At 33.2% G+C, this 26,533-nt stretch overlaps 1 protein-coding gene and 1 non-coding gene across 20 annotated transcripts; both read right to left on the bottom strand.

Annotated features, from left to right (window-relative positions):
- Positions 1 to 1,656: 1,656 nt before the first annotated feature.
- LOC147386821 (uncharacterized) lies at positions 1,657 to 13,241 on the bottom strand. 19 transcript variants are annotated; one of them, XR_015171902.1, is made up of 11 exons: positions 12,970 to 13,227; positions 12,403 to 12,523; positions 12,165 to 12,213; positions 8,051 to 8,113; positions 7,226 to 7,705; positions 6,814 to 6,917; positions 5,489 to 5,567; positions 3,980 to 4,222; positions 3,316 to 3,400; positions 2,157 to 2,288; positions 1,658 to 2,025 (listed from the first exon to the last, which is right to left on the bottom strand). XR_015171902.1 is itself a non-coding variant. In XM_086423258.1 (6 exons), exons 1-5 carry the CDS (start codon positions 13,001 to 13,003, stop codon positions 5,523 to 5,525), a joined length of 318 nt encoding a protein of 105 aa, XP_086279384.1. In that variant the 5' UTR covers positions 13,004 to 13,241; the 3' UTR covers positions 4,231 to 4,562; positions 5,489 to 5,522. The 19 variants fall into 19 exon arrangements, 1 of the variants encoding a protein (XP_086279384.1); XR_015171905.1 differs by lacking the exon at positions 5,489 to 5,567 and having other exon boundaries at positions 1,659 to 2,025; positions 7,226 to 7,351; positions 7,634 to 7,705; positions 12,970 to 13,221; XR_015171904.1 differs by lacking the exon at positions 5,489 to 5,567 and having other exon boundaries at positions 1,660 to 2,025; positions 7,226 to 7,340; positions 7,634 to 7,705; positions 12,970 to 13,220.
- Positions 13,242 to 22,744: 9,503 nt separating this feature from the next.
- On the bottom strand, positions 22,745 to 22,850 carry LOC147386820 (small nucleolar RNA snoR103). Its single transcript, XR_015172374.1, has one exon. It is a non-coding gene; the product is annotated as a small nucleolar RNA snoR103 (small nucleolar RNA).
- Positions 22,851 to 26,533: the final 3,683 nt, after the last annotated feature.

Genomic DNA, 26,533 nt, shown 5'->3' with positions numbered 1-26,533 from the left:
CTGACATGTTTAATTTATTAACTCGTTTAATTTATCTAATTTGCTCACGAATGATAAGGAGAAGAGTCTGGTGAGTCCTCAAGGTCTCATACAATTTTTAAAATCATGTTTCAAACTTATTTCTTTTAAAATTAAGAATATCAACTCATATGGTCGCTTTATGATATCGAGTTTAGTCTCACGAGTCATCTCATCTTGCACAAGCTAAAAAATTGTTAACTTCATTTAAAATAATTTATTAAAAAAGAATTGAAGAATTAGAAAAATAAATCCCCATTTTTGAATCCTAGCTATCTCAATCATGAACAAAGATTTGGTTTAACTAATTAATATTTATTGAAAATAAAAAAATGTACTTACTTTTCTTTACTCAAATTAAGTGTTGGGGAATACCACTACCAGTGTTGTGTGCTAGAGGAAACCATAGGAGGATAGGTTGTCTGAGTGCCAATGGGTTCGGTTCCAATTTGGGTCCTAAGTTATCTTCAACTGTAATCATCTTAACTTTTCGATTCCAAATGTAAAATAAGTAGAACTGAAATTGGAACCACCAAAATTTTGGATATTCGTTTCTTATGAAATAAATAAGACTAAAATTATCTCAAGTGATGATGTCAATCCATCTTCTTTACATGCAAATTTCTTTTTCCTCATAAAATATATTCAAATATATTTTTATGAATAATTGCAAAAAAAATTTCTTTCAAGAGCACAACTCTACATATAAAAGAATCACCAACATAATTACATTTTATTTAATAAGATATGAGTCAACTTTATTAGAAAAACTAAAATTAATCTTTTACATGAAATAAACTACTAGATGGATATTTTCGACTAGAATACAAATATTAAATAAAAACCTTAAATTTTATGTATTATTTATTAACTATAAAAGTAAGGGAGCTTATCAATATATATTGTGAAGTTAAGGAAGCCTTCAACCATTTATTACATAAAAAATAAAAAATAATGGAAAAACTAATCATTTTAAGCTATTTCTTGTATAATGTAATCTGTTTCAACACTATCGATTATGATCTGTTTTTTTAGTTATTTATTTAATTTTTTTTGAAAGATAACAAAATATATTGAATAAATGAGCGAGAAGATCAAAGCAACACAAAAAAGAAAAAAATAAATAAAACCTCCTAGAAAACAAACCTGCTTCTTAAACTCATCCACAAACATCGAAACATCATGTGCAAATTGTAAATGAGAACCGAACAAAATCACCATTGATACTTGCCTTTCCTAAAATCCTGTCTAAAGCCTCCCCTACTATTAAAAATAGGAAAGGCGAGAGAGTCCCCTTGCCTAAGACCCCTCAAACTCCTAAAGAAGCCCTCGTGAATACCATTCACCAAAACAAAAAAATATGCCGAGGAAACAGGCATCATTTCCTGATTTTAATCCAATATTAGTAAAAGGGATCCCCACTTGCCTGTAATTGAATGTTGATATAAACTTTCAAATTGTTCTTTGGGAATACTACAAATAAGATGGCGTTAAACACATGAACACAAGTACTAAAGCAGAAACCAAGATCTCATATTCGGCTCCAGTAAATTCAAGGAAGCTTCTTGAAGAGAGTCATCAAAAGAGAAAGTGATGCATTAGTGTTTTTGCTCTTAAAAAAACATAACATTCTTCTAAATCAAAATATGAATTCACACAAGCGATGACACTAATAAAAAAAATTTATATTTTTAGCCTCTACTTCGCAAAAATAATAAAAATTACACATAGTAGGTTATGTCCCAATAAGCACAGTACAATATTTTTCTACCTATTACACCATTTGCTTACTTAGCATAAAAAGAAATTAAAATACATATCTGTGTCCTTACTTTGTAAATTGCTTAGATTTTGGATAGAAATTGGGATCCTTGTACAGCAAACTCCAAGGACATTTAAGCTTATAAATGTGTCATAGATTCTTGACTTCCAAACATGATGGCTAGCCACACTTTCTCTAGTTAATCCCAGGAAGTACATCTGCTCAATAATTTCCATTGGAACTGCCTATGATGCAAAATATATATAATTATTATAAGGATTTGTCACCTCGAACAATAATAGAAAAACAAAATAAAGAATGAAGATCATCTTAGAAAAATGGATGAGTTACAGGAAGAAAGGAGGTAACAACTCACATAGAACAAGAATCTTCAAGAAGTTGAAATCGTTTAGTTTAAGTGGGTGGACATCTGTCATGACCAGAGAAAATCCACCTAGCTTATGCTCGAGAAATTTTGAAGCATTTGTTGCTGTTCTAGTTGACACAACTGAAACAAGAAACAACGTAGACCATATATTAAGAAAAAAAAAGTCGTGACTGAATCAAATCAAAATACAATGAACATTGGAGTATAATCTAATGGGCAAAGAGGGATTAAGTGACGGATGATTAACATACAATAGAATAAAATTTGTCCACCAAAGATTTCATTGACGGACTAACAACGACAAGGGTAACGCAGTATAATTTTGTGCCAATGTCTTCAAAGCAAGGTTAAATTTTTAAGAATCAAAATATCTCAAATTGTAATACTAATTAATAGCATTAGTAAATTATGAACTATAATTGGAGAAAGAATGAGGTTAAATTTTTCCTTACTACACAAGTCAAAAGAGATTATGTAGTCAAAGAAATCCAACAAAATCATTTCTATGCACACCCGATGTCCACCAAGAATAAATAAATCCTAGGTTCCAATCCAATCAAATCAAATTTTAAAGTAAAAAATAAAACTCTATCCCAGCAAGAGAAAAAAAAAATTAGTGAAATCCTTTTTTCACACCAAACAAGACATGAGCTATTTGGATGTTACGCACATCGACCATTTAGTTAGCAATCAAGACTATTCAGATGTCAAACAAAACAACGATTCGATTCAAGTGATGATTAACATTAAGAAAACAACATGTATTATAGGGCTTTCCAATCCAAATAGGTAGCTTGGTATTTGAAGGACCCCGATCAATTACATTGATGTCATGTTAAATGATTTTGTTAATGGGTCCATTAATCTTACCAAAAGAAGAGATCGGTCAATTGGAATTTAATTTTGAAAAAGTATCTGGCCAACCATATTTTCTAAAATTAAAAAACTAGGAAGTTTAATAATAAGGAAGATATGATTCTCAGTTTACACTTTACTTATTTGCATTTTCCTTACCTACCTTCAAAATAATAAATAAATTATTATTAGTATCGATAGAAAAATGAGTTTTGTCTGCATGAGACAACATTAGGTAATAAAATGTCCAACAAATAAGAGAAATTGATTGAAAGGAATAGGAACTACACACCTTCAGGATTGGACCATTGACCTTGCAGTGCAAATTATCAAATTAAGCTCTTATCCCAAAAAATTTGGGACGTCCTTCACTTGAGCTACATGCACAAATTTAATAAAGATCATACTTTTAACAGTGAAAAATTAACTCACTAGTACAAAAAAGACTTTAGACATTGGTTATTAAGTGATGTCTAAAACTGTAGACATCAGTGAAAAAACCATAGGACTTATGTCTAAAATCTCACAAAAAAAGGATGCGAAATTAGGAGATTCTAGACATTCATTCTTAATTGATGTCTAAAGTGAACAAAAGACAAATTTTTTTCAAAAACTGTGATCAAAAGTAAAGTCTATAGTTGATTTTTTTTAAAAGTTTCCTTTTTATGACCTAATCATTGTTAATCAGTTAACATATATTAGGTAGGTCAAATATAATTAGCTAAATGTAGAACATTAGTGCCCAATTACATATCATAATAAACTCATTCCTAACTACATCATGAGCAACTAGACCAAGTTTATATTGAGCACAATCTCTAATATACTTTGTGTCTAGTCTTTTTCATTAAAATTTTAAAAGACAAACTAAGTTGGGGCTTTGAGAAAAAAAAAAAAAACAGCCATACAACCCTTAGAGAACATTTTCATTAAAAAAAAAAAATTAAAGAAATTACCTTGGAAAAAGGGTAGCACAATCACATCTATATTCTCTTGTTCTTGAATGAGCCTTGCAGTCTTATTGAACTGCATATCTCTTGGAGCACTTGTCACACTGCTTCAGCTTCCATGGAAGGTTAGGGCCTCTCCTGGGAAGCTGTAAGTTCTGATCTCTTCGGAAGCCTTTGATGCATATCTCACAAATAAATCTACTTGAGGCACGTAATCCTTTGGTGATAAAGCCACTTCAGGATCTGGATCTAAAGCAATCAAAATAAAGAAAGATAAAGAACAAGATATTTAACAAAAAAAATTTAAGAAAATTAAAGAGATGAAAGAAGAATATTACCAAAGTACATTATAAGCAACCAAACAAAGCTTATAACTGAGCAGAATCTCTAACATACAGTTTCATTAGAATAAAAAATGACAACCAGATTGAACTTAAAGGACATCCAATGCCTGGTTTTGAAGAACAATTGGGAGATGTGTCCACCAAAGTTATTGGTTGTAGTTGTTTTCATGAGTTTTCTTCCAAGCTATAGGCAAAGGAAACATTGATTGTCCAGTTTGCGGGGAAGTGTTGACATATTTGTATATCTGCAGGGCATTATAGTCATTTTGATCACTTACAAACATATTCTAGGGGAGTTCAACCATTCTATTTAGTTATTGTCTTTTCTCCATTCTCTAATTTTCCGCAGTTCTTTGCTCATTTTTTCTTGTTTTTTCTCTTTCTTTTGTAGGGCTGCTCGTAACATTAATGATCATAAAAAATGGACCCATTGATAAAAAATTTCATACGAGCGATATTGCTCTGAGATTCATCAAGAATGGAACTTTTAAATTAATTGTAAAGAAGCATAACAAGTTTTCGTAAATAATATAAAAATTCCACCCCATTCCATGTATTAGTAGTGGAAAACATAGTTTATGGAAAGAATTGAATGCATTCAAGATGTCATCGATGGGTAGAAAGTGTTCAAACCTTACATAAATATCATCTAATCTTCCAAATGAATTGACTTTTATTTTTTAATGATTAACCAAGACCTTAGAAGACTAAACAATTTAAATTTCATTCGACACTTCAAAAACTGAACAGATAATTAAATAAAAAATTGTCAAATTGGCCTAACTATGGTTCAATTAGGTTAGACTGATTTATATGTTTTTTAAATATACATACTTTCTTGGAAAATGCTATCCTCAACACATGTCAACATGATTGTTGGGATGTTAGGGATTCAAAGAAAAATGCATCCATTGGAAAAAGTTTGTTAATGTCAAAAAGATCGAAAACAATCTCTAAGAAATAAGTGTTTTCCTTTCAAAGCCCATTATGTAAAAATAGTCAAATATTGACGGCCCAAAACCGTCAAATATGAAATAATTTGACAGTCTCAACTATCGAATTGTGCGTTGTCAAATAAAATATTCGGTGGCTAAAAACCATAGACCGTCGAATTGGTCCATCAAATTACATATTTTAGACAGTTAGAGACCGTCGAATCTGAGATTCTTACCATAGTTTCAACAGCTTGAGACTGTCGAATTAATTTAAAGACCATTATGTGCCCAACTGAATTTGTCTTCCACATATACCTGCGAAAAAAATCACATATCCCATCCACATCGACATTCACATCCCATCCCATCCACGCACTCTCTTCCCCATCCATTCACAGTCCATCCACACCAATTTGCATTCAATTCATAGTATATAAAAATAATAAGATTTTAAAAACAATTTATTTATATAAGTAATATAAGTCATAATTTTAATCTGCCATGTTGGAAGAATTCCTGAGATCACATTCACACACATCAATGTAATGAAGTTTATAAAAAAAAAAAATCCCACTTTCAATCGGAAATGGATCAAGTTCCTTGAACGGTTCCCACAACATCCTGAACCTTTTTCTGATGGAAAAAAAAAAACTGATTTGGAGATTCCAAGCAATGTCTAAGTACATAGTTTAGCATCTTTTTTTTGGAAAGTAAATGGTAGGAGCATAGGAGAGTGGCATCAATCCATTGCGAGTGGGTTTTAGTCACAAGGAAAAGGGATCATCCCTTCAAGTTGACTATTTTACCGAACTTGCTGGTAGTTAAAAAGAATGGGAAAAACCTTTCATGATGACTGTCCACTATAGATGTTCACTTTGAAAAGATACAAACATTTCATTACAATCATTGGATCTTAATAATCGTCGATCAAATCATCAAAATCCTTGGTTGTATGTTCTAAAGGTTTCTTACACCCATGAATATACACTAAAGTCTATAAATAAAGGATTTTGGGATGGGTGAAGGCATCGAGAATTTCGAATTTCTAGAAATCTGAAGTATGTTCTTGTGAATGAAAAGAAGATTTGTGCCCAATTCGAGAAATTCTATCCATCCATTTTGTTAATCTTTTACATCAATGCAAGTTCAATTGATTGTTCCATGTGCAACCGGACTTCATTATTGCACAATAAAGAAGAATAGTATATACACGTCCCAAAAACTTTCTATCTTGAAAACTGCTTATGAATTCAATGTACAAAACTAATCCGACACAGAATATACTTCTCGAAGTTGAGATCACTTACAATTGAAGTAAGTCAATGTTAGAATAAAGAGAATATTGAATAAGAGAAAACGCCATAAGAGCCCCAATACAAATCCAATACCAATACTCATCCACAAACAACCCTCTTCCCTTGAGAAGGGCCTTTCCAACCGTGGGTTGACGAGTCAAATAGCATTAATATTGGATGATGGAGGCTTGTTACAGTTTACATGTAGATGCTAGCATTAAATCAAGAAAAAAAATAATAATTGTGAAACTACGAGGAGATCTTACATTGTTCCATCTGTCATCAAGAAATTCATTGATGGCTATGACATTTTGCTCATACATCATAGGAGAAACATAGTAGCCCCAAACCATCCTTGGTTGAAGATCATCTGTAGACACAGATAGAAATAGATCCTCAGAATCCAATATTTTTCATCAAATATTAACAGAATCCAAGTACACATCAGTACAAGAATCAAATACTAACCTTTGGCGATAATGTAACCTCAGAGGATAAAAACGATTAGCAAGGTAAATGTACCAAGCGTGTTTGCAACAACTCGCTTAAGTTTCAAATTTCAATAGTGTCTAGTGTCACAACCACTAGATTAAGTTTCAAATTTCTATTCCAACCTACAAATTCAAAAAGGCCTTAAAACTAAAATTCTGAACCACAAACAGTTCAAATCAGAGTTACCTGGAGCATCAGCAGTAGCAGAGGTTGGAGAAGGCCTACAGCTCAAATCATTGCCTTACTGAGCAGCAGATGCTGCATCCATTCCTCCTTCACTAGATACAGAAACTTTTACAACCTAAAAACACACTACAAGTTACAGGTAATTATGGATATATCCAGGACTATCACAATCTAAATGAAACGCACCTCTGTAACCAAATTGAGTTCAATATAACAAATCACATGGAATTAGAAAATGAAACATGCTGCCTACAAAAATGTAAACGATAGAAATAATTCATTTACCAATTCCTAAGCACTAACTCGCTTCCTTACCAAGAAAATGTGCAAGATGTCATATAATATACAAATTTGTTATAATAAAAAAATGGTCGTATCATGAGCACAAAAAATCGAAGGATGCCTAACCAGAGATATGATGGAGGCCATTGCTTCCAACTTCAGTATCTGACAACTCCAAACTTTTCAAGCGCAGAAGACCTGAGTTTCAGAAACCAAAACGGGAGTATGGAGATGTCATCATCACTCTCAACTAATAAATTAGAATGGTATCAATAGAAAGAGCAGAGAAGTTCTTATGCTTGTTGTACTTTCGGTTACTCCACGCTCTTTTCATGAAGAATAGGCAAGTGAAATGAATTATGCTATAGTAGCATAATGAATTTTGAGTACCCTACTTTCTAAAATATAAATTCACATCTCTTAACATTTCTACAGTGTAATCAACATATAAGGATTCCCGAAATGAAGACTTCTTAAGCTTTCCACATTCAACATGAACTTCAAATAATTAAACAAGGAGAAAGCAAAACAAAACATGCTAACCTTTAGACATCAATCCTTGACCTCTTGAATTCCCTTTGAAAAGAGTTTGCATCAGCTCCATCCCTTGAAAAAACCCAGGACTATCAAGATTGTAATTTAGTTTCAACCACCAAATAGAATGAAAGACAAAACTACACAACTACTTGAGAAAGGAATGTATGGTTCAAAGATGAATCAATAGTTTAACCAATTTAATACAAAATTGCACAAACACCACACAATGTTATCTTTGCGCTTCCAATTTCAAAAATTTTGACGACAAAACTTGGCACGATATGACATGCTAGGCACTTTCCATACATATGGCAGAATTAATTTATACTAAAAATACTTCTCAAATATTATTTAGATTGTCTTGACTGAAACATTCCGAAATAATACAATACATTCCAACACAAACCAAAATTTTAAACCATATGGCAACCAATAAATGACCTTACTAGATCAATAAAGAGTAAACTGCAGTCAAAGTTGAAAGATCCAATTTAGTAAAACCAGTTGATAAATTATAAACCAATGAGAAACCTATTAAAATAAAGGTAAAAAGAGGAACACAATGAAGATGAGTCAAGTTAGTTTGGACTCTTTGGCACTACCCATATCAGAAAAATATATATATATATTTATAGCACAAAATCACCATCCCAATATTATCTAGACTAAATAATCCAAACTTTCACTCCTATATGAGGCACATTATATGAAGACATTTGCATTCCATTACCCTCTCCACTCTTTCCTTCCCATAACAAATTTGTCATTTTTCACTTATTCACCACCACCATCCCATCCTACATAGCATGAGAAGTCATCATAATAACCATTGTATCTCACTCAAAATAACTTACCATACTTATGAAGTGCACTACTAAACATTACTTGCAAGGAAGAAATGACTTCACATATTCATACAAGGAATTTGGAAAGTTTATCATTGAAGTTACCAGGATGCGGCTCCATGCTGAATATCAAAGAAGAGAATAACAAAAATCATTTGTTCTTACTAATAGGTCAAGTCAATAGGTGAAATGGCCAAGACGAACAAAATTACTTGGACCAAAAACCAATGGTTTTCGTAGCGAGTCAAATGTGCAATAGAAGACACCGTCAACAAAGATAAAAAATAGAGATCATCTATACACCTTTCAGCACCTTTAGTGAAAGGGTAATATGCTCATGAATAACAATCACAAACTCATGGAGAACACTCTCCTGATCATTAATAACTCCCCCCCACCCAAATAAATGTACAATCACACAACTTTTTCATGATAAAAGGGAATTTTCCCTCATATTTAAACAAGGTACTGCATCTCTCTCTAACCACAGAGAAAGCTAGCAATATTGGATCACAGTTTTTATCTCTAAAAGGGTGGCTGACTTCCCAATTCATATGCCGCAACTTGTCAAATGCCTTCAACCAATGTTTTGTCTCCAAAAGAGAAAAACAGGACCTTGTAAAGTGGATTAAGATCTTGGTGTAGACAAAGATGGCAATATTTCTACACCAATCATGGATTAACTAGAGACATTCAGTATTACTTTGAAGTGCCTACAAAGAAATAGCTGAACATAACCACAAACCTACCGTTCAAGATAAAACACCAATTATCCTCCCAGTCCTAGATTACACATACATGTCCCCTCCATAGTCGTTATAAGCAATCTCCCACTGATTTTTGCCATCTAACAAACCACAAATGTTTCAACCTTATTGCTTTCACAAGAATATTATGGTAAACTGAAAGTTCTCTTTGTTCCACAGGTGGAAACTTAGTGTAACTAAAGCCATCTATCTCCTTCAACCATAAAATAATTATGTTAATACCATCCTTGGCCATCTACTATTCCCTTCTAAGATACATGCATTCCTTCCAAGCCAGATTCTCTCCAATAGAGTTGACGAAGAGCTCAAAAAATAGACCCTTAACGAACTAAACTCAAATCAAAGAAACTACATTCATATCATATAAGCTAAATTCATAGAAAAATGCATCCAATCAGATTTCTCAAATTTTAGATCCAAATTTATCAGAAAAGCTCCAAAAACAACTATAAATCACGACCTATTGGAAAAATTAGGGTTTTTACAAAAAATCCACTAATAACTCTACGATTAAAAGTTCATTTTAGCACAAACAAGCTCGGTAAACAAGATTAAAGCATCTAAAGCAGAATTTCAACAGGATTAAACTAAAATTACAGAGAAAATTATAAGATGATACCTGGATTAAACTTAAATGAGGTAGGAAGAAAATTAGATTTGCAGAACACTAAAGATTTCTAGATTTGAAGCAGAATACGAATCCATCAACAAAGTGAAAATAGCTAGGTGTTCTTGCATTTGAGCTATAGTTCTAGGAGATTGAGGGACGTGAGTGAGAGAGAGAGAGATCGTTCGTTGGTCTTGAATTTCTGGTTTGATTGATCGATGTTCTCGAATGCGTAATGCCTGGTTTGATCAGTGTACTCGAATGCGTCTCAAATGTCTGGTTTGATCAGTGTTCTCGAATGCCTCTCAAAAGTCAAGTTTGCTAGATTGAGGTTCTCAAAAGCCTCTTGAAAGTCTGGTTTGAGGGATATGTGAGTATCGATCGAAGAGGGAGATTGAGAGAAACTTTTGTTTTCTCTGTGAAGGAAAATCGTAAGGTTTTAAATCATTTTTTTGGCAACAAAAATAAAAATAAAAAAAACCGGTGGTTCATTGGGCTTGGGCTGTCGAATTATTTTGTTGGGCTTAATTGCGGGTTTTGGGCCGGTAAAAACAAACGTGAGATTTGGACCGTCGAATTTAACGCTATAATAATAACAAATTTTAGCTTTTTTGAGATAGTGGCCTAGCATTCACTTAATTGAGAGCAAGTATGTCTTAATTTAATAAAATTAAGTGGTGAGAGATAACACAATGAACGTTGTGCGCTGGAGGAAACCCCTAAATGATAGGTTGTATGAATGCCAATGGCTCATTTCCAGATTGGTTCCTAAGATATCTAAAATAGGAATCATCGTAACTTTATATTTTTGGTTCCAAAATAAATGAAATTGAAATCAAAGCCACCAAAAAATTTGGATATCCATCAGTTCAAGTTCTTACAATAGATAAGACAAAAACCATCTATGGTGATAAAAGCACTCCATCTTTACAAGAAAATTTCCTTTTCGTTGTAAAACATGAGAAAGCATGTTTTTTTAGTGAATCATTGGAAAATTTTTTCCTTCCAAGAACACAACACATTTTTTATAAAAGCATTAGCATCATAATTACAATTTATACGAATTTATACTCATAAGATACGAGACAATATTATTTCAAGTTTTCAAGCAACTAAGATTAATCTTCTTTACACATAATATAAACTTCTAGATGAATGTTTTAAACCAGAATACATAGATTAAAAAGAAACTTGATAATTTTATAGAATATTTATTAATTTTAAAAGTTCGGAAGCCTTCAACTATTTAAAAAATAGAAATGGAAGTGCTAATCAGTTTTGAGTACCTTGGGTATAACCTACTCAGTTTCGCTTCCTATTGGTTATGTTAATTGAAGACCCAGCTCTGATCAGACATTAGAAAAAGGGATGTCAAACCGAAGTTTCTAGTCCTGGCTATGGTTAAATGGGTACCCAATTGACACCCCTAGTTTGCTGTTATTGAATGGTGATGGCTCATGTAAAGGCTCCTGGATGAGGTGGCTAAATTATGAGGTTCAATGTGTCTATTGATTGCCTTCAAACATGTTCTTTGGGAATACAACAAATAATTGGTGCTGTACATGCAGGGTCCACCCAACCCAAATATTCAGGTTTGGTTCAGATTTTGCAAAAACTGGAACCAAACCTAATAATTTGGGTTCGGCTTTTTCAGAAAACATCAAAACCAAACTCAAAAATTTTCAAGTTTTGATTTTTTATTTTTTTTTTGAAAGATTAAAACTCCTAAAAAACAAAACTTTTAAATGAAATAATACAAACCCATAGTTTATAGTTTAAAAATTAGTTTAAAAAATCATTTAAACTCCAATTTAAAAAAATAAAAATGATAGAAAATAACAAGAAACAAGGAAATGAATAAAGTACTCATAATGCAAATAAGACATAAGGTAATAACTCACTTGTTAGACTTTAGGCTTCAGAACCAGCCAAGACCAGCATCTGTGACGCCTGTTGCCAGGAGCAACTTCTTCCTTGTTAAGATAGAACGCATTGCAGCAAAAGCAAAAAAGTACTAGGCAAAACATAGTTTCTAAAACTAATCCTGAGCGCCAATAGAAGATAGCGCCTCATTGGAATCTATTATTGGAAAGTACTAGACGAAACATAAGCATAATTCTTAGAAATTTTTCATAATACCTCTTGACCATGCATTCCATAATAAATTGGGATTGGACCTGTGACCTCATGGTTGTAGTGCATATCATACAATTAATCTCTATCATCTTGAAGGCTTTTATGAAGATATCCTTCAACTGGCCTACAAACACAAAATTTAATACGGCTCAAACTTTCCACAATGAAAAAGCAAATAAGAAGGGAAAGAAATTTAAAACTGGTGTCTAAGGGCATGATCCAAAAAACTAGAGAGCCTAAGCAATATTAAAACGATCTAAAGGCCATATCTCCACATATCCATTTTTTTTATTTAAAAGAAAATAAAATTAACAGCATTGTACACCATCTAAAGGTCATTTAACACAGTCTTTGTTTCCAATCAATCAGAATATTATTTATTTTTGGATAAAGCTAACAGAAAAAATGATTAAAAACCAAATCGACAGAAAAATCATATTTTAACGATCAAAGTTGTACTTTTTCAACCTTAACAGTTGATCTGCTGAATGGGGTTCGGGATTCATTGGTAAAACAAAAATTAAGAAATGGTTCAATAACACTACAGATCAGGGCCAAAAACCGACTTACCACGTAAAAATAACTTGATCTCCGCCCCAGCCATTAATGGCGACTGAAAATTTTGATTTTTCTTGGTAACGTGATAAACATAAGCTATCTACACAGAACAGGCGATGGTTTCGAAGAAGATATGCTGTTGTGGGTGAAAAGCGAACCTTCAAGAAGCGATGGTTTCGAAGAAGAGAAGTTAGGGTAGAATCTGAGGTGTTAGACGTAGCCTAGGGTTTCGATAGATCCCACAAGTTTCGCCCCTTATATATAGTTGTATCTAGTGCAACTTGGTCCGGTTCAAACCGAGAACCGAACCAAAGAGAGAGCTTTGGATTGCTTTGCTTCGGTTTATAATGAACTTCTGTTCCGTTCCGGGTTAACTAAGTAGAGAACCGACCAACTTGTTTCGGTTCTTGGTTCATGCCTTGTCTAGAACCCAACCAAACCGAGAATCGAATCCTCATCCAAATAAATATTATTTATCTATTTAATAAACTGTACCCATTTCTTATGTATAAATGGATTTTTTTTTATTTGGATGGATGGATGAATGACTTTCTTTAATTCATGGAAAAATTATTGAATTTTTTTTAATGGATATATTAATGATTTTATTTTATTGATGGATAGATTAATGTCTCATTATATGAGATTTCATATTCATATTTATTTATTTTCCTTAAATTGACTTTAGCTCGAATTGGGTTGGTTTGGTTCTATGGCAATTTGATTCAGTACTCATTTAATGGAACTGAGCTAGGACTGTTCGGCTCCGATTTGACATCAAATCGAACCAAGTTGCACCCCTAGTTGTATCAACTCTTTAACGTAAGGGATATGATTTGAGTGAGTCATCTCGGTTTGCAACAATTTTTAAGTCTAACTCAAGTATTTGAAGTAAAAAAGAAGGGTCTTATTAACAGTGTCCTCGGAGCACACATTAAAGTCCATTAGTTACACCTGGGAAAAGCATATGAGAGTATTTTAGTAAAAAAATAAGTTTTTGAGGGCTTTTTTGGTTAAAAAAAACTTTAAAACCATGTAGCTGGTTCAGGCGACTACATTACGAAAAATCTTAAAAACCATGTAGCTTGAGTAGAAGAAGCTGGGTTAAAAGTCCAATAGTCCAGATTAATTTCAACTAGATTTAATTTCAAATTGTAAATCAAAATCACTATTATAATATTAATTATGAAAAAAATTATGATCAGTATTACAACAAAGAAAACAAGAAAAAGTTGTTGGACATGTTAAAGAACAAGAAAATAACTGTTTTCAAGTGTGAAATATACCATTTGAGTTTTGCTTTCAATTTTTTATTTAAAAAAGAAAAATCTAGATTGTATACACTAAGGGAGGAGGGTTGAAACTGGCCTCCCATATCTCAAATCTTGTCACATAAATATAAAAACATTCTTCCTTTAGTCTAGATTTAAGAACTATGTGAATCGTGAATCAAGGGAAGAGACAAACGAGAACAAAATTTTGAAGTCAGCCCGTAGAAGAGGAAGGGAACCGCCCTGCCACCCCAAAGTGAAAACACAAGCATCAGCCTCTCCGCCTCAAACACAATTGAGCAAGAGAAGATCACATCTTCGAAGTTGGAGGTATCACCATGATCTACAGGATGACTCACAAGATCTGAAGTGTAAGTACTTGACTCAGTGAATCATTCTGAGATGTGGTTGGGTTTAATCCTTCTCCCAAGGTCACAATCCAGCTTCTTTAGTATAATATATTTTAATGCTTTTCAATTTAGCTTGAGTTCAAATATTTTTATGAGATTGTCATTAAGTTATAGGTTTGGAGAAGTCTTCTGAATATTAAAACCTGAACCATTTTCAGAAAGTTTCTCTATTTTTAATCAGTTTTTAAATTTTCAATAAATTTAGACAGAATTGTGGCTCTTTGTGGAGAAGAAGCGGCTAACTTTTGTGCCTCTATTCAGGTGCAGCAAGGGCTGAAGGACAGACCAGTTTGCAAACAAAATTCTAATGGATTATTTACTTCAAAATCTGCTTTGGAGATCCCTCGGGCGGTGCACAAAATAAATAGGAAATGGAGTGTGATCTGGGGTTTGAAATGTCCTCACAAAATTCAGCTTTTTGGGTGGAAACTTTATCATCACATATGTCTTCTGGATGAAGTGAAAAAAGGGAGAAATTTATCATTGGCATCTATTTGTTGTCTATTCTTGGATTGCAAAGTTACCACAGAAATTCAGCGTCACTTAGCTGCTAATTATGGAGGTCACATCCCACACGGTGGTGCTATATCTTTCATGTCGTTATGGAGCTTAAATTCCTTTGATTCTCGGGTCGGCTCAATTCCTTGGCTAATAAGCTTGGAAATCTAGTTGGCAAGGAACTTAGCAATTTTTGAAGGGCATCAATTGACTGCCAAGGCAATTATTTCTAAAGTAGAAAGTTGTTTGTCTCAAATTTATTTCATTTATTCTCCTCATAATCAGATCAGGCATCGTCTTATTTGGATTAAATGGGAAAAACCTCCAATGGGGTTCTTGAAACTGGATATTGATGGCTCGAGTCTTGGCAATCCATAGATACTTTTCTTCGAGATGCGAGAGAGAAGCATCTAAGGTTTTGGGCACACCAATGTGTGAAACATGTCGATTTCAATGTCACACCAGCGTGACTCATGATAGCGACGGTAGGTGCAATGGTTGCACTATGACGACAATGGTAGTTGGACTATCGATGACAGACTGACAGTGGTGCTAATGGTGGTGTAGGAAGATATAATATGGAAACACTACAGGAAAAATCAGCAACAGCAACAACTTTTAGTGATGGTCAAAGTTTGACCATCGTTATACGTGAAAATCACAAATTCTATGCTATTAGACCACGAATTTTGTGGCACAAAACACAACTGTGATGTGCGAACTTCTCCATCTCTCTCTCTCTCTCTCTCTCAATCAATCGATCGATATCTCTCTCTGTCTCTCTCGATCGATCTCACCTTTCCAACTCTCAAATCTGCAATTATTGTAACCCAAAGCATCCATCCAACCAATCTATCTCGATCCTCAAAGGTTTTTCTAGCAAGGAGGTTTCATATTTAATGTATAAAACTTTCGATTGTTCTGCGTTTGAGGTAATTTTGATTGGAATCTCGCCTCTTTATCTCTTGGTATTTATCTTTTTCGTTTCAAAATTTTCTTTGTGCTTGACATTTCTAGGCTTTATTCCATTAGAAAAACTAGGGTTTCAATGGTTTTCATCCTCATTTTGTAGGTTTTTCCATTGTTTCTTGCGTTTATCATATTCATTGATAATATCATAATTCTCTTTTAGGTCTACTTTACTAAATTTTTTTGACTATAATGATCTTGACTATTTGTTGGAAAGGTTTTTCTATTAGAGAATTATGAGATTATCTTTGGGGGTCGATAACAATGCTACTTTTATTTTCTTACTGACTATTGTGACTTCAAACCACTTGCAAATGTTTAAGTAGAAGATTGAGACTGGTTTTCATCTTCGCTGTGGAAAATTCCAATTAATTTTAGGATTTTGAATGATAGAGCTCAAATTTTTAAGAGTAGAAGATTGTGTCTTTCTTTGAAAAACCAAGTTGAAATCACATAGCTAATATTTTCTATAATGTAAATTGTGGGTTGGGACCCTTTTTAATACTCAAAGTAGTGGCTCAATCCTACTGACTAACCCTTGGTTCAGGTTGGTTTCCAATCAACTTGGGTTTAAGACTATGTTTCCTCATGGTTCTAAACTCAAATTGTTACATCATTTGCCTTGGTTTTAAGTCATGAAAGTTTTAAGTGGATTTTCTCTTTAAATCAGTAAAAGTTCATTTTGGATCAACTTGGGTTTAAGACCATTTTTCCTCATTATTTTATAAGATACACAATATAAATGTAAAGACCAAGACATATCTGTTGATAGATTAGTTGTATGTAAATTATTATCTTTGTAAAGTTAAAAACACCTTTTGTTTTTCTATGAACATATTGATTTATAACTAATTCATATACTTGAGTAATGTTGGACGGAGGAGTACTTATAGCATTTGTTGGAATTGAAGAGTCAGCTGCTTATGGAGACTTGATATTCATCGGAGGGCTTGGTCCGAGTGTCAATGGAAAGCTCAATTCAACCAGAACAGAAATTTTTGAAACCAAGCTTTCCTTGGATAGCTCTCGATTATGTTGAGGTGAGTTCAGCTAGAACCATAAGTCTTTTCTTGTTTGATGGCATGGATATTATTGGGATTAATGTTAATATATTGTCCTTGAATGACATTTCTACGTTCTTCTATTGTATATATTTACTAACCTTAGGAGTTTGCATGACAACTTTTACTATCTAAATTGTTGAATGACTTAGATGTTTTAAGAAAGAATTATTTGTTATCATTGTCCTAAATTGAAGTAACTCTTGTTTTGCCTTTCTAATATAAGAAGGAATAACTTGTGTGCTTCCGTTGGTTATATTCCAGTTGGATTGTTCATTGCTAACATTTGTAACTAGTAAGTGATATAATATTCAAAATGCTGGAAGTACTAAAATTGAGAATGAATCCAAGTCATCCCTTGGTGGTTCATTCACCTTAAAGTGGAAGGGTATGTCTAAGTAACACAAATGCAAAAAATGGAGGATATTGAGATGAAGCTTGGACATCATAACATTACCCCAAGAATGGTATCCATTTTGATCTCATATTTTTTTATTAGTAGAAAATTTTCCGTGAAAACTCTACTGAAATATGATTTTAGCATTGCCCAATTTGTTTAGAATAGTATCTATTTTGATTTGTCTTTTCGAAGTCTAGTTAGACGGCGTCTTTATTATAAGAGAACAATAACAAGGGATGATTTAGTAGTTTCTATGATGATATAGCTCAAGAATCAAGATAGATATTAATGGCTAAATAATATTCTTATTACTTAGCCAATGCGGTAAGGCATACTATATCCATGCCAAATCGGTAAATTGAGTTGTTCAAGGAATAGGATAAGATATTGGTTGCTCAATGTGTTGTGAATGGTTGTTGTCCAACAAACATGCCACAGTACTTATAGTCTTTTTTTTACTTGATCCTGAGGTCACCTTCACAGGAGGGTTTATCCTAACCCCTTGAGTTATGAGGGGATTTTTAACCTAGCTATCTTTGCTCAACCATGGTTTTTGGAGTCAAAGTTGGATGGCTATTCGTTCAAAAGTAGTAAAGGTTCACTTGATGTTTCATCAATACTATAGGGTGCTTCCTGTTTTTTTCTACAACAAATTTGTAGTTTATAAATCTTTTACTGATCATACAAGTACCTTGAATTTTAGGTGTCAATTTATCTGACAAAGATCTTTTAGAATTTTTAGAGCAAGTAATTATTGAAATACTTTTTTCTTTTCTTTTAATCAAATCTTTTCTTTTCCACATTTGTTTACTGTGTTTTTCTTCTAGGTTTCTTAATTAATAGTTCTCTTTTCCTTTTCAAGTTAAATATACTTGATGGTATCCTTACTCCAGTTTATGTTTTGATCTCCAGCTTGCCGAGACGGATGGATCATCAACAATGCCACCGTCTATTCTTCGAGTCCTTAATTTCAGAGCATGCAGAGGTAGACATGTTTAAATCCTCCAATCTTTATATGAGTTTTATGTGATATTGATATGTGGTTTACTCAAGCTTTATTAAATTGAGTTGTTCAAGGAATAGGATGAGATATCGTTTGCGTTGTGTTGTGAATGGTTGTTGTCCAACAACATGCCACAGTAGTTACAGTTTTTTTTTTCTTTTGAGTACTTGTTGTGAAGTGCTCATATGGTCTTTCCTTATAGGGAAAACAAAAATTTCACTGGAACAACTCGATATGCAAGTGTCAACACTCACCTCGGAGTTGGTGAGTGAAGTTGTATGTTATTTATCAAATACTTATTTAGAAGCCTGAATGGGTCTTCACTCTTGATGATAAGTTCATGCATTCTTCATTAGGTTTCCTTTAATTGTAGTGTATATAGCATTCTAAATTTCCCCCCACAATTGACATAGGTTACTTCACATATGTTTCTTTATTGGGGGTATGTTGATCTTCCTTTATTATTCCACTTTTATATTATAGATATCTGTCTTTTATACCAACTCCACGTACATCCTGTTTTTCTATCTGGAATTCCATCATATGCATGTGTGTCTCTAGTTTGTGTGTGATAAAAATGTACAGCGAATCCTTTTTGTACTTGCTACTAAATGATGAATGTTTTATGATTTACGATTTATGAATATAAATCCTAACCAAGTGGCCTAGTAGGGGCATCAAATTTAGGTGGACTTGCCTCTCTTTTCTTATATAATCCCAATAATACATATCCCTACAATAAATCCAAACCATTGATCAAAAAACACTCTTTTTAAGATTTTGATCAAAGCAATAATATGTGGCCCACTTGCAAGATCAGAAACCCAGAGCTTAGACCCATAGCTCAGTTGGTTGACATATTTTAACCACTACTTTAATATTTTAAAATAAATATAAGTATATTTATTTAATGAATAGTGATGAATGCACACGGATTTGTTACTTGGTTGACATGGTAAAGGCACAGAAGCACACATCCTTTTCTTGTGTATCCCGATGAAAAAGATCTATGGTTCTGTGCCTTTGTCATGTCAGCCACATACACAACCGCATGCATTTATCACGACTCTTATTTAATTTGTTTGAAATTGCGGTTCCATCAAGTTTTGGAGTCGAGTCACCTTGAAGTCCAATCGCGTTCATTGGGTTTTGAGTCCATTTCACGAGTTATAAGACTCAAATTTACTATTAACCTGCATTAAAAACATGTAGCTAGGTTGGAACTTAAATAGTATATGAGAAAACGTGGGAAAACGTGGATGGGGTGTGGGTAAAGTAGTTTTTTAATTTATTATTTACAGGCAGACATTGTATTTTCCTTGCATTTAACAGCCTAACATCCTCATTTATTTATAGTAATTCTCAGTCAAACACTAATGTGAATCTGTTCACAACTGGTCTTTATACAGCAGACTTGCATGTACACCACGTGTTACATTGTGTTTACCTTTCGTGACCTAATTCTATTATGTTACGTGAAGTGATTTTACAGCTTCATGTGATTTCTATGGGTTTCAATGGTCGGTTCTTGGCTACTTGCTCGTGTGCCATTCTATCTTAAACTTGAACCTATCGTCGTTGAATTTGACATTAATATTGGATTATTCAAGAATTATATAAAGATTTCACATTAAGTCTCAGCTCAGAGTTCAGCCTATGTGATAGGATTTGTTTTTTTCGGAATTTTTTCAAAACGTGATCAACTTTTGACGAAATTCCCATATCAGCCAAAATGTGAACCGTAATTTTGCAGGTTTTTTAAATGACGATATCATAGGTTTAAAGTGACAATTTCGAAGGTTTCAAATGACTATCCCAGAGGTTCATTACTATTAACAAGATCATCACTTATAAACTGGCGAGATTGTCACTTGAAAAGTCGACAAGATTGCACCAACTTGGTGTCAACTTTGTGCCAGCTGTACTAGGCTTTCTGATTTCACTGCTAAATGCTTACCCAGTCCTTTTTCTTAATGATATCTTAGGCATTCTTTACTTATCTGAGAATTTCTTGATGGTTTGCAATATTTGGTAAGTTCCCATTGTCTTTTAACAGGGTATTGTGTCTTAATTATTGGCACTGAATGTACTGGGTTTTAAAAAAAGATCTTTCTTCGTGTTATGGCATTTAAATACATACATACATATATCTATTTTGATAGTACTTTCCTCAGCTTAGCTGACTACAATTTTTTCATGATGCTTCCAAGCTGTTTTTAGTGTGAGGGAAGTTATATGAGCTACTAATTAATCGTATTCCTCCTGAAATCATTCTGAAGATAAGAATAGATGTGTTGCAATATTTCTTGTAATTTATCACTTTCATATAAAATAACTCTTATCTTCTTGGTTTTCAGAGGTTGCTTTCTGAATTATTAAAGAAACTGGATGCTGAACTAAAACATGAGGTCTGCATTGGGCTGCGTATTACGTAACCTCATGTTATTTCCAAGTGGGACATCTCCCCTGATGGGTCTTGACCCTGCATGTGTACCGCTTGTACAAGTGGGAAGTCAGGATGGAGGTTGGATGTTCCGATATCTTGACCAATGCTAGTAGTATAAATCTCGCCTGTGACTCCTTGTATATTTCTAACTCCAGTGCTTGCATTTTTTTTCACTTACAATAACATAGGATGCGTCTTGGGAAAAAGGCCATATTTCACATTGAAGGTACCCCAAACATTCTTTGCGGCAGTTGTTACAACTTACAATTATGTGTAATCTTGTATATCTTTTTGCATGAATCAAACTTGTATTAGGTGAAACCTTGTAACTAGAACACAAGCTTAGCAAAACTATTCAAGAACTTGAGGAGTCCATTCTAGCAAGTGGTGTTGCTGCCAATGCTATACGTGACTATGAGCGTTAGATTTCTGAACTAAATATAAGTCTCAAATATCATCTAATTTGTCTTACTAGTTAATGGTTGGTAGGCTTTTAATTGTTTTCCTTGGATATACATATATAATCAATGTTACATGTGCCATACATTGTGCCAAGAATGCTTAATTTTTGTTTTGGTAATAGTCAATGCTTTTGGGCTGCTTGCCATGTTATGTTTTGTTTTTTTAGCCATTGTGGCTGCTCTGAAGCTTGGTCAATACTAAGAATGGACACCCTTCTATGTTAAGTTCTATTTCTTCTATGTCTCTTGCAATCTGAACAATGTTGTATGCAAACTTAAGTTGAAGGAGTTTAGTGAAGTCACTAAGCTGTGCTCAATAGGTAATCTTGATTGCATTTCCATCTGATTGGTCCACGTCAAAGTTATTTTTTTTTAATCAATTTGTTTTATTTACTACGCTTGTTTCAAAACAGATATTGAAGCTTGAACCTAGCAATGTAAAAGCATTTTTCTAGAGAGCCGAAGCATACATGGAGACACTTGATTTGAATATAACTGAGTTGGACTTGAAGAACGCATTTGAGATCAATCCCAGTAATGGGTTCTCGATAATTTTAAATTGTAGAGTAGAATTTGGATTGGTAGTTAGATTTGCATAATTGTTTAATTTTACCTTCTAAAAATAGATAATTTATAGCAGGTGGTTCAGAAAATAGTTAGATTTATGAAAGTTGAAGATGAGGGGCATCTAGGTCTTTTCATGTTATTAGTTGGGGTTTAGGTCATCAATTTCAAAACATAGGGGTATCTCCAATATTCAGCAACATGTGAGGGGGGCAGGTGTAAAATTAAATTTTTTTTTTCAAAAAAGTTCATATAGTGACGACCGTGACCGTGGTTAAAAACCTAATATTTTTTATAAAAAAAATTATCCTATAGCGACGGTCGCTATATCCCTATTTTACTATAGGAAGATTGTTATGGAAATAGGCATATTATAATTTTGTAATTTATCAATCATTTGAGAATGGATCTCCGAAGAATGTTTTTTACCCAAACGAGCAAAGCCTATGACCATTTCTGCGTCCGATAAAGTTTCAACAATTAAAATATAAATGACAGTTCTTTTATGCATAATTTGTTGACTTTCACAAGTTTAAACATCTATTTTCAAGTTTGATATAAAAGAAAAGAATGTTGATTTCCACGTTTTGGTGAATACTTTAGTTATTACAGAAGCCACAGTATTGAAGTTCAATTCAATTTGATTCTCTCTACACTTCATTGAAGTTCAATACTTCCATCAATAATCATTTCTAGTTGTGTCTCCAAGTACGTGGGTCCATTAGGGGCACTATAATACTCACCTGATGCCCAACTAAAGCCCACTAAACCATTATTTTTCTATATTTGTAACAGGTGAACAATGCTTGGTCCATATTTTCTTTAAGGATTGGGAATTTAATTAAGCTGTGCATGGAATTATATTTGCATTATTCAGTAGAGGTGAGTTGGATGGCATGATAGGCATTGTATTAGAAATGCCTAAACCAACTTCAATGTGCCTCGAGTAGATGTTTTGGCATTCTAATTTGAGTACAATTGGTAATGCAAGCTTATGTAACATGGAAAAAAAGACAGGCTACTGATGAGTGGGTTTTATACTTGCGAATTAACCACTTTTAGATATAATATTCTATTAATTCTAGAGTCTTTTAGTTATTTTTATTTAAGTTTAGTTTGTTTTATATTTTTGTGTAATTCTGTGTTTTTATTTGATTTTTATGCTTAATTTTACAATTTAGGAATAGTATGGAACATTGGGATAATTGCTAACATTTAGAAGAAATTCTGTCTCCTTATTGGTTTACTCTCGGAAGAAGGAAGATATACATACAAGCTAAAAAGTCTTCTAGCCGTAGCTTGATAGCAAGTACGGCCACAGCTCGAGTTCAAGAATTGCTCAGCACGAAGATGAAATACGGGCCGCGACATGGTATGTTTTGAGGCCATGGCCTGCTTACATTTCCAACATTATTCGTTGATTTTTTGGGCCGAATTAGAAGTGAATTTTGCTACTTTTAAAATCTTAATAATTCCATACCTATAAATAGGAAAGATAAAGCCTTTTAGAAGGTTCACAATTTTTGGATTTTTTTTAAAGGCACAAGATCGAGAAGGAAGACGAAAACTGAGATCAATTCTAAAATTGTATTTTTCCTGAACTTTATGTCTTCTCTTAATCTTTGTAATCTCTAAGAATGGTTGAATACTTTTTTGATAGTGTTTTATTCTCAATAATGAACTAATTTCCATTCTAAGGTTATAATGGAACCCATTCATGATGTTTGACTTATTTTTTTTATTTCCTCTATTTTTTTTCTACATGTGATTGTTTATTATATCATATGTTTAATGCGATTTAATTAACAAGCCATTGATTGAATTGAATTGATGAACCTTAATGATATCAAGAGAGTTATTTTATGTTCATGACCTAGATAGAATAACATACGCTAATTTGAGATAGACATATACTCACATTGCATGTGCATCCTTTATGAGAGCTTATCCTTAATGAATTCTTCTCATAGACATATAGGGAGTTTGTCTAGAAATGTATTGTTATCTAATCATCAACAGAGGCTTATAGAGAATTTAGTGCTCTTAAGTGATAATTAGAGTGAATTACTTTACCATGAAAGGAAGGAGAATTTAATCAAGTGGATTGTTTGAGAAAAATTATGAGCCTAGGTTTCATCACTCATTAATTTTAAATCTTCAAATTTATTATCTATATTAATTTTCTTGTTTATTTTTTAAATCTTATTTTTTTACTTTTGTTTGGATAAAATTAAAGTGAAATAAATTGGTAATTAGAAATTGATTGATATTTACTATCCGTGGGAACGAGACTTTCTCATCACTTTATTACTTGTTTCGATACGTATATTTGTGTGTGTAAATTAGACAACAAGTTTTTGGTGCCGCTGTCGGGGACTAATTTGTTAATCTTTTTGTTAATATTAATTCTATCATATTTGATTTTAGACCAAACTTTTTTTTGTTTTGTTTTGTAAGTCTTTGGCTATTTTGTGCGTAGTACAAGAAATTCAGAGCTTGTTCATTTGGATCTTGAGATCGAGAAAACTTGTCGAAGAAATAAAAAAAATAAGTAAAAAACTTCTCAACACCATACAATGGCCGATCAAAATAATGGTAATGACGTCCTAAGTTTATGCGAGACTATATTGTTCCATTAGTAGATGGGATTCACACTAGTATTCGTCGTCTAGCGGTGCAAGCCAATAACTTTCAGCTCAAACCGGTGACTATTCAGATGGTATAAGCATCTTAGTTTAGGGGTTCACATGTCGAAGACCCCAATGCACTTTTAGTTAATTTTCTGGAGATATGTGCCACTTTCAAGTATAACGATATTGATGATGATGCCATCTGGTTGAGACTATTTCCATTCCATGGTGAAGAATTGACTGAACTCATTTCCAAGGGAGTCTATCACCACTTGGGATGACTTGACGAAAAAATTCATTGCTAAATACTTTTCGCCTTCAAAAACTACAAGATTGAGGAATTATATTACTACTTTCATGCAATTGGACAGTGAATCTCTCTATGAAGCTTAGGAAATGTATAAAGATCTGCTTCGGAGATGTCCTTATCATGTTCTACCAGACTGGTTGATCATCAAAAATTTTTGGCTGGATCTATTAAAACAAATGTTGATGCTGCAGCAAATGGATATCTTATGGCGAAGAATTTGAGGATGGGTATAATTTATTAGAGGAGATGGCTTTTAACAACTTTCAATACCATACAGAGAGGATGAATCCAGAAGAATAGCAAGAGTGCATGAATTAGATGTTTTTACTACTTTGACTGCTCAAGTTGCCCCCTTATCTAAGAAGTTAGATTCATTTGGAATTCATGTCATTCAAACCCCTACTATTACATGCGAGATTTGTAGAGACAATCATTCAAGAGATATGTGCCCTAATAATCAAAATTCTCTCAATTTTATTGGTAATAAGTAAAATAATCCATACTCCAACTATTACAATCTGGATTGGAAAAATCATCCAAACTTCTCTTGGAGTAACAACAATCAAGCTGCAATCTCTTCATCTACAAAGCCCATGTTTCAACCAAATTATTATCCTCAAGCTCCTCCTAGAGAAAATAAGCTCTCTTTAGAAGATATAGTGCATCAAATGGGAATAACCACTAATCAATTCATGATAGATACTAAGCAGTTCGTGACAGAGACTAGAACTCAACTCTAGAGTCAAGCGGCTTCTATCCAGAATATGGAAATTCAGTTGGATCAGCTTGCTTCAACAATTAACAACCGTCCTCAAAGGACATTGCCTAGCAATACAGAAACTAATTTGAAGAGAGATTGCAAGGATCACATTGAAGAGTGGAGAAGAGTTGAATGATGTTGTCAAGAAACCAAAGGAACCGGATGTTTCAGTGGTAGAAGAGACAGTTTCTGAGGAACAAGGTGAACAACAAAAAAAAAACTACAATACAGGAGAACAAAAAGCCAGGCTTGGAAAAGATTGCTCCTTACAACCCACCCCCACCATTTCCTCAACGTTTCAGGATGCAAAAATATGACGAGCAATTGCAAAGTTTCTGAATGTCTTCAAGAAATTGCATATTAATATCCCATTCGTTGAAGCTTTAGAGCAAATGCCAAGTTATGTCAAGTTTATGAAAGATATCTTGACTAAAAAGAAGCGATTGAGTGAATTCAAAATAGAAGGTTTGACTGCAGAATGTAGCGCTATCATTCAAAGGAAACTTCCAACAAAGCTTAAGGATCTAGGGAGCTTCAATATACCATGCACCATAAGTAATCAATTCTCTGGTAGAGCTTTATGTGATTTGGGGGCTAGTATTAATTTAATGCCACTGTTTATATTTCAAAAATTGGGATTGGGAGAAGTTAGGCCTACTATTGTGACACTCTAGTTAGTAGATCGATCACTGAAGTATCCAAGTGGGATTATTGAAGATGTGCTTATTAAGGTTGATAAATTATATTTCAGACAGATTTTATTGTTTTTAATATGGAGGAAGATAGAGATGTT

This window comes from Akebia trifoliata, chromosome 14, assembly GCF_017979445.1.
Source record: "Akebia trifoliata isolate Shusen 1 chromosome 14, ASM1797944v1, whole genome shotgun sequence".
NCBI lineage: Eukaryota > Viridiplantae > Streptophyta > Magnoliopsida > Ranunculales > Lardizabalaceae > Akebia > Akebia trifoliata.
This window is presented reverse-complemented; position numbering and strand designations above follow the sequence as displayed.

Bases quoted from the DNA above. Each gene is read 5' to 3' on its own strand.
- LOC147386821 (XM_086423258.1), bottom strand. From the start codon at position 13,003: ATGGCTGGGGCGGAGATCAAGTTATTTTTACGTG. The intron at 8,114-12,969 runs GTAAGTCGGTTT...GGTTTTTTCAAG, and splicing joins GATCAAGTTATTTTTACGTG to GGATGGAGCTGATGCAAACT. The intron at 6,918-7,633 runs GTTAGGCATCCT...CTGTGTCTACAG, and splicing joins TGGCCTCCATCATATCTCTG to ATGATCTTCAACCAAGGATG.